The sequence below is a fragment of the Canis lupus genome, chromosome 14 (genome assembly GCF_003254725.2).
Source record: "Canis lupus dingo isolate Sandy chromosome 14, ASM325472v2, whole genome shotgun sequence".
NCBI lineage: Eukaryota > Metazoa > Chordata > Mammalia > Carnivora > Canidae > Canis > Canis lupus.
The window spans coordinates 34,644,316-34,657,766 of NC_064256.1; the positions used below are offsets into that span (position 1 = coordinate 34,644,316).

Genomic DNA, 13,451 nt, shown 5'->3' on the forward strand with positions numbered 1-13,451 from the left:
CGTGCCATGCAACATCTGTTGCCTTTCATTCTCTATTTTTTAAAAATTATATACCAATATTGATTTCTTAGGTTCGACAGATATTACCATAGTAATGTAAAATAATAACAATAGGGAAAACCCCAGAACTCGCGGTACTGTTTTTACAATTTTTCTATAAATCTAAAGTTATTTCAAAATGAAACGTTTACTTTAAAAAAATGAAGTAAAAAGAACCATGCCACTGCTTTTGGACTATAAAATAAGGAGTACTAAAACAACTTCACAGATATAAACGCCATTTCTTTGCAACAGGGGCCACTATTATACTCCTCTTATGAAACTAAAATTTTCTCTGCAAAACAACAGATGGAATTTTAGGAACGGAACACTTCACCGATTCTGATTTTCCTGGATATATATATATATATATTAAAACACTCAAGTAAACATATCACTAAGCAAAGTATGTTCACATTTAATAATTTTATCATATGCTAAATAAATTATATCATATGCTCTCTACAAAGTATATGCAACTGAAGAATATATGATGTTTTTTTTCCCAAAATATTTACAAGGTTGTTTTACTGCTCTCTATTGATTACTATTACAACATTCAATTGTGATAATGAACTAAAATATGTCACTATTGAAGGCATAGAAAATAAAATATATGAGTACCTTACCCAAACTTAATTACTTCAGTTTTAAGCCAAATAGTTATTTATTAAGAGAAAGAGCAAAATTTAATTTGCCTCACAGTATAAAAGCTACTGAATTGTTGCCTACAAGAACCTTATCAAAGTTGGGAGCAATATAATTTAATGTTATTAAAGTGATGATTTTTCTCTAAATAGAAACTTGGTGTTTTTTTTAAATAGAAACTTTATGTATCCATAGACAAATTATGTTAAAGAGCATTTTCATAACATAATATTTTTAAAATATCACTAAATCAATGTGAATCTCTTTTAAATACGTTTCCACCTGCCACCAGGTACCCCCTCCCTCACAAGGACCATTGTTGGTTAAATTGAAAAGAGAAAGAAACTGCTTATGAAAAAAAAAAAAGCAAAAATAAGGGATAGGCATGTAGGAGAGAAATGAAGCATTGATCACTGTAGAAGAATGAGCACAAAACTTCCTGAAATGATAGGAAACCTGATGATAGGGTACCTGCATAATTAGGGACATTAAATTGGGTGCAAAATTCCACAGTACAAATCCTTTACTTTCAGTTGAACTACACAATCATCTGAACTCTAGGGGGGAAAAACATCTACTTTCTTTCTTCTATTTCATTGCTTAAAATGGAGTGACTAAAAACTTAAAGCTGGAAGGATCAGTTCTCTCAAAGATGTAAAGATAACCCTAGGTGAATTAGTGAGGTGTTTTTTTTTTTTCAACATTCACATAGAGTACAAAGTGAAATGAGCATAATGTAAATCAACTCATTGTTTAGGCCCTTTCAAATTAGTTGCCAAAAGAAAAGTGAAAACTTGATAAGCAGGTTCCAATTTCTATGTGTTGATTTAGAAATCTTAAAGCTTGTGGGAGCTTAATTCATTTAAAGAAAGAAATTTAAAGAGAAGAAAAGTAAACAAGGAAAATGCTATGCAATGAAACACTGATGTGAATGGGGTAGAAAGGATTTCTTTTAAAAAACAAAACAATAAAGAGTTCCATTGTGCCTTTAAATTACAAATTTAGATTTCTTATAGTTTGAGTCTGATTTCCTTTTGAGCATCAAAATGTCATCATCCATTTCAATATTCAAACCGTTGATGTTGTTTCTTAGTATCTTGGGGGGAAATTAAATAAAAACCAAAATCTTAAAAAAATTCGTTCACATTTTCTAACAGGTAGATGACTATTTTGAATAAAGCCGCAAAGGCATTTTTTTTCTTTTAACTTGCCCCCCATGAAAAGTCCATTTCCAAACTTGCAATTAGATAGTTCAGAGCTCTGATTGCAGCAGCTCCCAGTCTTGACCCTTTTTCTCAGGATTCAAGCAAAAAATAAGTGAAGAGAAATGGCAAGACTAAGTTCAGATATTCAGAGACAAGTCCTAGGTCGCTCCTCTTTCCAGGAAACTATGGTCCCAGGTTTCATCAGTGTGTACTTTGTCTTAATAGGAATACTATTTAATCATCAAAGCAAATATTTTCTAACCTTCAGATAGAAGATCTTTAGTAGACCTATTTTTTAAGTATTTTTAGATCACAGATACATTTAAATGATAAAAAATGTGAGGACAAACTGCTTTGCAGGAGTGAGAAAGGTGAGAGCAGGGGAGGACTATCATTTGCACCGAGATCTGAAAGACACTTGTAGCTTACTTGAGAAGCTTCATTTAGCATTGAGCCAACGGGGAAGTTCTGTTCCTGGTGACAGCGCAGTGGGAATTCCCACTCCAACAACCCATGAAATGTTACTGCATAATTATTCACCTTCTGAGACCCATTAGAACTTATCAGTAAAGAAAGAAATTTAATTTAAACTCACCCCTCTGTGCTAAAGAATGACTGGGACATGAGATCAAAGCGCAAAGCTCTGTCCTCCAGTGGTTTGCAACACCTAGGCACAATAGGGTGAGAGAACGAGGCATTCCAGCGCTTCCCGGCTTTCCGGACCCCGGAGAGAGGGGTGGGAACAGGGGCTCGAGTCACCGGCTAGTTGGAGGGAGGAGGGTGGTGGCGGCTCCAGAGGTGGTCGCGTCAAGTATATCCTGGAGCTTCTGGCGGCCAGAATGTTTCTATCCGAGGCTGCAGGGGCTGGGCTGGGCACCCGAGGCCCTCACTGCCCCTGCCTTACCCGCTACTGGGAGAGGCGTCAACTGAGCTCTGGATTTAACCACAGGCGCGACGAGCCTGCAGCCGCCGTACCATTCGCAGGTGTGGGGCTCTGCGAACACCCTGGATGTAAGCGACGAGGAAGATGCTTGCGGCGCAGCAGCAGCACAGGCTGTCTTAAGTATATAGAGACGGTGCATGCATAACTTTCGCTTGCAGCGTACAACGTGCAAGCCAAGGATCCAAACCTGTACGATGAGGTCCTAGAGGCGCCTAAGAGAGGAGGGGTAAAGAGGCTTCCTGGGAACCGGCTCCCGTCCTCAGGCCGCCTTGGAGCTGCAGGTACATTCTCCAAGGAAAGCCCTTTAAATAAAGGGCGTTCTTGTTCTCCCTTTCCTTCAGTTGTCACCACAATATGGGGCCTGGAGGATGTTGCTAGCACTCCCCAAATACCTAGCTGCCCGAAGGGTCAAGAAGCAAAGAGGGAGAAGAACACTTGAGAGAAGTTGCTGGGGTTTAGGTACAACACAGTAAAGAAAAGTTCAACAGGTACAACGATTGTCCTCTCTCTCGATCTATTTCTAAATCTATAGCTACCGACATATCTTTCTCATCTATCATCCATCTAAGGCTGCTCGAAGGAGTCAGTGAGGGGGCTCTACTGTTCCTTGATTCCCGAAATCAAAAAGGGCAGTTTTTGCGCAGCCAATCAGACTTGTCTTTGCTTCCTTTATGATAGCAGCGTGGGTAAAGGTGCGGGAGCTCCTTGGTGTGCGTCTGGCAAACCAGTGACACAAGGACAAGGCTAAAGCTTCCCGCGGAAGGAGGACGCCGCGCTTGGCTGAACCCCGCGAGGGGGGGGGGGGCGGGCGCGAGTGAATGCGGCGGTTCGGCCCAGAAAGGAACACCTAAGGCGACGAAGGGCAGGCAGTCGTCGCTAAGGCAATCGTCGCTAGGACAGTCGTTGCTAAGAGAAGTCCAAACACGTTTGGGGAGGACGACCTGGGCCCGTCCTCGCCGCGGGAGGCCGGGGTGGCACAGGCGGGACGGAGAGCCAGCCCCCGCCCGCAGCCCCCGGGGCAGGGGGAGGCAAGCCACGAGGTGCAGGCGCTCGCGGATGCTGAGAACGGGGAGAGCCAGGGGAAGGCAGGCCGTCCTCCACCCCTACTCTGGCCTACTCGAGCGTCTTTTTGGAGCGGGGAGGTGGGCTCGGGGAGGCTCACCGCCGCGATTCCCACGGTCGGCTCGCGCGGGCCGGGTGGCGGCGGCCGGGCGGGCGCTGGGCGGCTGCAGAGCGAGCGCGGGGCGCACGGGGGCGCTCGTCGTCCGCGCAGCCAGCGGAGGCGCCCGCCACGTCTTTGTGTGCACCGGCGCTCGGCGGGCGGCTGCGGCCCGCAGCTCGGCGGGGGGCGGCCGGGGGCGGCCGGGGGCGGGGCGGGGGCTCCCAGGCTCGGCCCCACCCTTCGCTGCAACCCCCCGAGCGGACGCGGTGGCTCGCCCGACCCGGACTCTTCCCGGGGCTGGGGGTGGGGTGGGCTGGGGGTGGGGGGTGCTCCGAGGGTCCTTCTGAGAGCAGCCGGCAGGACAGGGAAGCGGAGGCAGCGTTCAGACAGGCTGGGAAATCCTCCGGGGTTCAGAACCTGCCCCCTGAATTCACAGAAGAGCCGGAGGGAAACTTCGGGCAGCCCAGGCCCCGGCTAAGAGCGCTGCCAGGGGAGCCGAGGACGCCTCTCGCGTGGCCTCCCGCGCTGCAAGAACTGGTGGCCTGAGAAGCAAAGTTAGGGAGGGGGCTTAAAGGAGCACCCCCACCCCCACCCCCACCCACCCCACCCCACCCCACCCCCGCCAGGGCCTGCAAAGAATGGCTTGAGAGCGGCAGGGGAAAGCCGCAGCCCTGAGCGGGCGCTGTCTGCCCGCGCGGCCCTCGATCACCCCAGGCTCTCCTCGCTGTCCCGAGAGCTCTGGAAGCCCCGACAGTCCTCGGGAACCACAGCGAAACGCAGGAGGCTGCTTCCTCGCCGCCCGGGAGACTCCGCAGAAAATTAAATTAAATTAAACACGCGCCCAGGGACCAAAGAAAATAGATTTCCCCCCTCCCCCACGCTACAGCAGATCAACACCTCTGCTCCCCGGGAAGGCAGCGAACCTAAGGAGAGGGCCACTGACGCGCATCCCCTGCAGCCGCGGCGGCCGCAGCCCAGGGTGGCAAGGAATTACCGGCTTTCCTTTAATCCGGAAGCAGGGAATAAATAGGGCCGCGAGCAAATTCTGAACCTCATTTTTAAACCACAGCCACAATTGTATAACAAGCAAAGTCCTCAAAAGATGCCATAAGAGACACTCCTAACTTAAAAATGAGTACACCATACTCTACACGTCACTCCTTTTGATCCTTCCTTAACACGATTTTCTTTTTTCCCAAATACAGTGATAGAAATAATCTGCTGGGCTACTTTTTTTTTTTTTAATAAAGAAAGGCAGGCAACTGTAGAAATCCTATTTTTTAAAAAAGAAAGCGTTAATCCTACCTGAGTTTTTCTTACGGGTGTCTGTCGGGAGAAATAAGAACGCCTGTCTGGACAGAAATAACATAAAACAGCAAGAATACAAAAACCCCAGTTTGTTCAAAATACCTACATCAAATTAATCCCTTTGAGGCTATTCATATGAAAAAGTGAGCAAAATGTAGAACTTCTTTCATTAAAATGTCTATCTCCACCACCTTAAGCAGCCAGAGAACAATCACATCTACAATTTTGTTCCTCTGAATTTCCTGCCTTAATTTACCAACCTAAAAGATCATCTGACCTTTGAGCTCATCGTACAAAATATTTAATTTAAAGAAATTCCTCCACAGGCCTTCTGTAACATTCCATTCAGTAATCTCACCAAAAGATCCGCAGGGAGATGAAACTTGATGGCAGGAATATCGATCTGCCCACTCAGGAGTCTAGTCTCATCACCCGCTTGTCTTTAATTTTTAATTTCAGCATTCTCTCCCCAAGGGAAGCCCAGTTGGGAAGTTATACCAAGACTAGGGTAAGAATAAAGTTGAAGGAAGGCAAAACCATCTAAGAACTTTTTCTAAGATGGGTTGATTAGGGAGAGTAACTCATCACATTGTCTTAAATGAAGTTTCTAGCATAAAATAATTTTGTTCATAGTCCAATGTCAACAAGTCACAGTCATGTCCCCAAGATGAAGGAGATCACTCAGAGAGAGAGAGAGGGAAACTGAACCAAGGTAGGATAAAGCAAGGTAGGGAAGAAAGTTTGGGGAAGAGATGAGGCGGACCAACAGAAAAGGCTAGACTGAGCCATGGCCCTGTTCCAGTCTCTGGAGGGAGCACTGATAAAGCTGGCCTGACCTCTGGGTCAACAACTCGTTTAACTCTACCTTGATCTGAAGACTGGAAGCTCGTCCCTTGGTTCAAAGTGAGATCCAGCCTTTGGCTTCATTTGTGTGAGCCTTCAGGCACTGTTAAGAGGTTCTTTACCACAGACAAAGCAGAGAGAAAAATCACAACTTTGCACCTTATCTTCTGTCCTCCGACCCCAAAAGAGAACCCTGCCCACCCTCCACAAAGTGAATCTAGAAAAACTGCTCAATAACCATCAAAACAAACTAAACCAGAGCTAGAAGAGGGAGGAGGAGGGGAAGGAGAAAAGTGAAAGTTTGCAATCTGTTCCCCTCAACTACCCCCAAAGAAATCCTCCAGACAATCTCTCTCCTTGTCATTACCCACTTCTTAAATCAAATGGGATGCTGTATGTAATGCAACTTATATTATAAATGTACCAAGCAGCTTTCCTCTTACCTGCCACTACATTTAACTCCTTCAGAGCCGCTTTCTCGGAATCCCTCAGCATTTCAACTTTCAATAAAAAAGAAACAACACTTAAACTGTGTTCTGCGTGTTATTCCTAGGAAGAAAGTGACAGAAAGAGACTATTTTACTTTTAAAAACCATTTCTTAGAGCTATAGTATACCAAAGAACCAGGGCTAACCTTGCTTGCATAAACCATAGGGATTGGAGGTCTCGAGTACCTGCATAGACAACAGGATAAAAGCAGTCTGCTACTTGGGTACAAACTGTATTATTCTAAATTTTTTTTATCCCTAATTGTTCTTTTCTCCTGAATTTACAATATTCATAGCATTCTGGATTTTCAACTTCTATGGATAATAATGACTTTATAGAAATTTCAATGGAAAATTTTCAGGTCAAGAAATACACCAAGACTAAACTTGGGGTGGAGAGAATACAAACAGAAAGAAAGAAGCTAAACTTAGAAGAATCTGAACACACTAACTTTTTATTCAATTTGATTCAAAATAATAATATTAATCTAATAGTGAAATAGTTTGATATAACATCAATCAACATTTAAAGTATTTTATGTTTCAAAGTATGGCTCAAGGAACACTCATTGCTTAAATGCACTTAGACATAACAAGACAATATTTTTTTATTGGCATCATTGACACCTATGAACAATAGCCTAGTAAATAGATTAAGGTTTAACCTTCCTTTTCTTTGGTGGCTGTTTAGAGACTTTAAAAGAACAGATAACTCATTTCAACAGGAATCTACTACTGATATTTACCTCTACATAATCTTTAGCTAAGACATGGAATGCCAAAAACAAGCTTTTGTTAGCTTGACCTCCTCCACCCCCTAACAACAAAAGTTATCCCCAAACCCATGTTTTTATTTTAGATGTACTGATCTTCCAATGTAAGGCTTGGCCTTTTAAATACCAAATACAATCAATGGCCAACAACCTGACTCCTTCTGGAGAGAAGGAAGCAGAACAGGGAGATTTCTTTGAATTGTTTGGTGACTTAGTACAAATTTGAAGAGGTCAGTAAATCCTGATGCTTTGAGCTAAATCTACTGGTAAATAATTAATTACATTTCTTAGACACTATAATCTTAATCTTGGTAAATAGAGAAACACAGCTTTGCCAAATAGATCATTCCATCTAAGTAATATCTTAAAGGCAATTATTTAAATATTACCACAAAAAAAAACAGGGTTATATTTTGCTTAAATTAGACATTTAACTGAAGATAAAATGCAAATGTCCATAGTTTAAAAAGGAAAAAAAAAAATACAAATTAACTGGCCTAGTCTTTTATCTGAGTTTATTAATACCATTTAAAATATTACAAATAAATCAATTACATCTCATGCATTTAAAATGCAAGTCTAAAATGTTCCAGAGAAAGGCTTTTCATTTCAATGTGAAATATCCAAATTATTTCAACATTACAATGAGCAATTAGTTTGCAGAATCTGCAAACATTTAAATGTAGTGTCAGGAGTGTTTATTAACAGTTAACAATATTACCTTCAGGAAATACACAAAGGCCAAAGTTAGTTGAGTTTCACTTGGACAATTTATTTAATACATGGGTTTTAGCAGACCCAGTTATTATGAAATATAGGAGAACTCTCACTTTAACTATGCCTGAACTGCCAGCAAATGCAAAGAAGTACATGCTCCATTAAATTAAATGTCATCCCACATTTATCAAATATTGTCTTAGTTACAGTTTGATACCTATCTAAATTCATATTCGAGCAAAACTAAGCCCCGAAAGTGCGTTTGTGGCTCTGCACCTCCAGAAGTGAGTTCAAAATACCTGCAGCTCATCAGAACTGCTACAATAACTCTTAATATTTTTTGTGACAAAAAAAAAAATCAACTTTACTTCAATATATTTTCAAATATTTACTGGAAGTAATGTACAAGAAAAATACTATACAAAATCGTCTCCTGGACAGCTGCACCTCGCACCCATACACTGGTGGAGTTATAATTGGTAACTAATCTAGAACGATTCTCCAGTTGTACAAACCATTAGGTTCAGATATATTTTACAAAGTTTTTTTTTTTTGTTTCCTATTTTCCCTCTTTTGGCATTTAAACTACAGCCTCGTCTCAATTAAACGATAGCTTCTTCACTTGTTTATAAGTTTAAATCACACAAAAAAAAGTTTAACCCTAAGAATCTTCGATGAATTCCAAGAATTTACAGAAATGGGTACAATACAAATTGGTGGCTGGACTAGCAAAAAAAAAAAAAAAAAAAAAGATTGGGAGATTATGCTCGGGAGTGGTGGAAAAAACGAGGTAGAAAAGGACAAACACGGAGATAGTTAATCTGGTCTCACCGGAAAGGGGGTATTTTTGCATAAGAAAAAGACACCTAACCCTCACCCCCACCCCCACCCCATAAGTTAAGTTAATGCAATCAAAATAACTTTGGGATCGCTGTTAGCAGTTTGGAAAGAAAGACTTGTTCACTGCTAGGGGAAAAACTATCTAGAAGGGGAACCAAGTGGAAGGATGCTGTATTTTTTTTTCTTTAGTTTTTTTTTTTTTTTTTTTAGTTAAAAAAAGAAATGTTATAAAGATGAAAGAAGGCTGCTGCAGCGATCCGCCAGGACTGCCCTTAGCTGAAACTTGAATCGGTTCCACCTCAGGGAACAAAGGAAAAGAGGCCGAGCTGGCGTTGGGAGGGCTAACTCCGCAAACTCCGGGGCTCGGGGCCGCCCGAGATGGGCACCCGCGCAGCTGCGGCAGCTCTGCGCGCTGAGGGCCGCGGCCCGCGGCGGCCAGGCGGGGCCCTCGGAGCCGCGGTTCTCGGAGCTGGTGGGCGGCTGCCCGGCGGGGACGCCCTGCCTCCTGCCTCGCCCTCCCCACCGCGCCGCTCGACCCGGAGGCCCCCGGTCCCGCGACCGCTTCCCTCTAAAAGACACGCTCGTGCCAGCCCGGGGATGGCAGAGGGCGGCCGAGGCGAACTAAAGCGCCGGCCAGGCGCCGGCTGGGGCTGCGCGGAGCTCCGGGCGAGCGTGTGACCTGGGGCAGGTGGGAGAGCCGGCGCCCAGGGGAGCGGCGGGTGTTACTTACATGTCCACAGCCCCTTTACAAAGTCAAGTCACAGAGTGAGCTAAGAGAGAGAGAGACAGAGACCGAAAGAGACAGAAAGTGCGAGCAGGATGCCGAGGACAGAGGCTGGAGCAGAGGCCGGGGCAGACGCGGCCGAGTGGACCGGGCTGGGAGGGGGCCGAGCGGAAGGGCAGCCGGAGGAGGCGCGTCACTCCAGGCCGTTGCGGTGCCCGGGCTCCGGCGGCGGCAGCAACTCCGGGGAGTGGCAGGGCGGGCTGCCCGCCGCGCTGTGCTCGCTGTCGGTGTCGCTGCCCTTCTTGCCGCCGCTACCCGAGCCCGCCGAGCCGCCGCCGCCGCCGCCGCTGTGCGTCTTCACGTGCTTGCTGAGGTGGTCGCTGCGCATGAAGCGTTTGTTGCAGACAGGGCAGGCGAAGCGCTTCTCGCCCGTGTGGGTCCGCAGGTGCCGCTGCAGCTCGTCGGAGCGCGTGAAGCGCTTGCCGCAGAAGAGCCAGTTGCACACGAAGGGCCGCTCGCCCGTGTGCCAGCGCAGGTGCGCCTTGAGGTGCGACGTCTTGCCGTACACCTTGCCGCAGCCCGGTATGTGGCAGCTGTGCAGGCCCTTGCGCCGCAGGCTGGCCCCGGCCGGGCCCAGCCGCTCCGCCTCCTGGCAGTTGGGGCAGTCGCAGGTGGCGCGACCCGAGTAGCGGCGTGCGGAGGAGCGCGGGGAGCCCCCCAGCGGCGCCGACGGCCCGGCGCTCAGCATGGAGCCGCCAGCGCCGGCCAGCGGCGACGGGGCCGAGTCCGGGTAGGAGCCGGGCAGCACTGGCTTGAAGCCGTCCATGAGGTGCTGCCCGGCGGGGCTGAGCAGGTGCGAGGAGGCGCCGCTGCTGAAGGCGGAGTGGCTCAGGCCCGAGTAATCCGAGTTGTAGCCTCCGAGCGGCGAGTGCAGCGAGGTTTGGAGCCCCCCGGCGGCGGGGTGCAGCGAGCCGGGCAGCGCCGCAGCGCCATTCGGGTTCTGCACGTCGATCCAGCCGGCGCCCACGTCCCACCAGCTGGAGGCGCCGGCCGAGCCCACGTCGCCCGCCGCGCCCAGGCCCGGGTGCGAGGGCTTGAACCAGGACTCGTACGGGTGCGCCATGCCCACGCGCGGGTAGATGCCCTGCAGCCCGTCCACCGAGGTGTGCACCTTGGAAATGAACACGGGCTGGTGGGAGCCGTCCTGAGAGTGCGCGGAGGAGCCGCCGCCGCCGCCGCCGCCCCCTCCGCCGCTCCCCCCCGACACGCCAGGGGCCTGGAACACGGAATAGTCGTTGGCGAAGGGCGAGCTGGAGGCGGCGGCCGCGGCGGCCGCGGCGGCGGCGGCGGCGCTGCTGGAGGTGAGGGAGAAGGCGCTGGAGCCCGGCGAGCCGCCGCAGCTGAACGAGTCGGACACCAGGGCCGCCGCCGCCGCCGCCGCCGCCGCCGCCGCCGCCGCCGCCGAGGACGTACCGCCGTTCCTGGAGGCCCCCGACACGCCGAAGCTCGAGAGACTGGAACCCACCACGTTGCAGCTGCCGGAGGAGGAGGACGAGGAGCGTTTCCAGGGGTGGAAGCCTTTGCCGAAGGAAGAAGAGCTGTCCGAGAGGGAGGAGGGAGACGGGCTGGGGCTGCCGATCTTATTACAGGTAGCAGCGAGCATGGCCAGAGGAGTGGATCCCAACCTCGGTTCTTCCTGCGGGAAGGAGGAGAGGGAAGGGGTGGGGGAGGGGGGCAAAAGGCCGGTGGGGGAGGGAGGAAAGAGACGTGCATCAGTCCTCCGGTAGCCTCCAAAACGCCCCACGGCACCCCATCTCTCGTTGCGGCGCGCCGCCACCAACTCACCTGGCTCCCCCAACAGCCCTGGCACCCGGCTGCTTCCTACTCTACGGGAGGGGACAAGTTTGGCTGTCGGCGTCTGATTCGGGAGCAAAGCGCCATGCTAAAGAAGAGTTTGACAAGTAATCTCACCTAAAACAACACTCTCGTGCACACAAGGCCCCAGGCACTTCGAAACAAACAAGCAAGCAAAAAAAAGTCCAGATTGGGGAGGAAGGAAGTTTCCTTTGCCGAGAAGCCTGGGGAAAAAAACCATTGGATTGCTTTTAAGAGCGCTTCCCCTGTAATCCAGAGAGAGCTTTGAAAATCCTGTTCCGGTCCCCAGAAACCCATGCTGGGTTGTTTCTCCCAGGCCAAAAGAGGTCAAACTAGAGGGCTCGCTCGCTCTTCCTGCTTTTCTTTTTATTTTCTTAAAAAAAAAAAAAAAAACTACAATAGTAAAGAGAGAGAGAGACGGTTCAACGTACCTGCAAGGCAAGGCGGGCTGCGATATTTTTTAAGGGGAAGAGGGGAAATCTGCAGTTTGCTCAGGAGGAAAAACTTGCTCTCTTTACCCCCGAAATCGTCGCATATAAAAAGGACTGGGCGCAAGTCTCCCGGGCAGGGAGCAGCCGGGCGCTGCGAGGTGGCTTGTCTAAATGCCCTTCGAACCTTTTCCTGCGCTGAAAAAAAGTGACTCTGCCCCCCTCTCCCCCTCTTTCTTTTCTCCAAACTCACTTGTATTTAAAGGAAAAAAAAAAAAAAAAAAAAAAAAAAAGCTCTCAATAGAGACTGATAGCCCGTGGCCTGGCCGGGGCGACTTTAACCCCCTCCGATCGGCAATAAAAGGAAACTAATTAAACCAGCAAGAGAAAATCCTGAGACTCACCCCTAGAAGTGAAGTTGCCATCACACAAAAGTGCCCTCCTCCTCTCAGAGGATCTTTTTTATATTGATAAATCAGAGGCAGTGTTTTTTTTAGAGGTGTGCAATACAATGATCAGTTCCGCCCATTCCACCACAATTGTAGCTCCCTCTCCGGCTTTGAAGTGCCGCGGAGGCGCGGCCAGCCAATCTGCGGCCTCGCCGGGCCGCGCCGCGCGCGCGCCGTGAGGTCATCGGCGCCGCCGCGGGCCGCCGCGGGGGGGCCGGCGGGGGGGGAGCCGGCGCGGGAGCGGGAGGGGCGCGAGTGACTGCGCGTGTGTTACAAAGCGGCGTGCGGGTGTGTAACAATGTAACTGCGTGCTTGTGTGACCCAGCTGCGAAGGAGACGACGGTGCAGCCCGGGGGCGAGGGGGGGTGTGTGTGTAGCGGTGGTGCCTGTGGCAGAGTGTAGCGGTGACAGTGTGGCGGCGGGGGAGGGGGGAGGCCGCGCAGCGGAGGGAGAGGGTGTTATGGGTGACAATATAACCATGTGTGACAGGAGGGTAGAGGGGCAGATCAGTAAAGTGTTGGGGGAAGGGTGTGAATGTACTACAGTGTGGCTGCGAGTGACAAACCTAGGGAGAGAAGGCCAGGGCAGTAAAGCGTGGCGGTGGGGGGAGGTGGTGTGAGTGTGTTGTTTGGTGTGGGGGGAGAGGGAAGAATATTACTGTGTGTGTGTGTGTGTGTGTGTGTGTATGTGTGTGTGTTTGTGAGTGAGGGGAGAGGGAAGAACATTACTGTGTATGTGTGTTGTGTGTGGGGGAGAGGGAAGAATATTTGTGTGTGTGTGTGTGAGAGGAAGGCTGTGTGAATGTGTGTGAGAGAGGAGCGTGTGGTGTGTGTGTCTTTGTGTGCGCGCGCGTGGGCCGCGAAGCTGGGGGTGGAGCATACAACAGTGCAGTGAAGTGTCCCCACACAGAAAAGAAATGGACAATCCGCGGAGTGAAACGCGCCGCGAAGTTGACTGAGGCTGAGTAAACAAACACTCGCGAACGCCATCTCGGTCGCCAACTTCCTCG

General features: G+C 49.1%; 1 protein-coding gene and 1 long non-coding RNA gene across 4 annotated transcripts in view; both read right to left on the reverse strand.

The window, feature by feature from the left end:
• Positions 1–3,633, reverse strand: part of LOC112670551 (uncharacterized) — a 43,931-nt gene extending 40,298 nt beyond the window's left edge. For both annotated transcript variants that reach the window (XR_003143024.3, XR_003143023.3), the window contains exon 1: positions 2,488–3,633. This is a non-coding gene — a long non-coding RNA (uncharacterized LOC112670551). The remainder of the gene's footprint in view (positions 1–2,487) is intronic.
• A 4,457-nt stretch (positions 3,634–8,090) lies between these two features.
• SP8 (Sp8 transcription factor) lies at positions 8,091–12,586 on the reverse strand. Of its 2 annotated transcripts, none has more exons than XM_025464334.3 (2): positions 12,398–12,586; positions 8,091–11,386 (listed from the first exon to the last, which is right to left on the reverse strand). In XM_025464334.3, the coding sequence occupies exons 1-2, from the start codon at positions 12,416–12,418 to the stop codon at positions 9,884–9,886; spliced, it is 1,524 nt and encodes a 507-aa protein (XP_025320119.1). In that variant the 5' UTR covers positions 12,419–12,586; the 3' UTR covers positions 8,091–9,883. The 2 variants fall into 2 exon arrangements, with proteins under 2 accessions (XP_025320119.1, XP_048949653.1); XM_049093696.1 differs by lacking the exon at positions 12,398–12,586 and adding an exon at positions 11,536–11,692.
• Between the last annotated feature and the right edge of the window lie 865 nt (positions 12,587–13,451).

What these genes read in the sequence shown, in the direction of transcription:
- SP8 (XM_025464334.3), bottom strand. Translation starts at nt 12,418, where the DNA reads ATGGCAACTTCACTTCTAGGG. An exon ending in TGGCAACTTCACTTCTAGGG is followed by an intron (nt 11,387 to 12,397) that starts GTGAGTCTCAGG and finishes TCCTTCCCGCAG; the next exon opens with GAAGAACCGAGGTTGGGATC.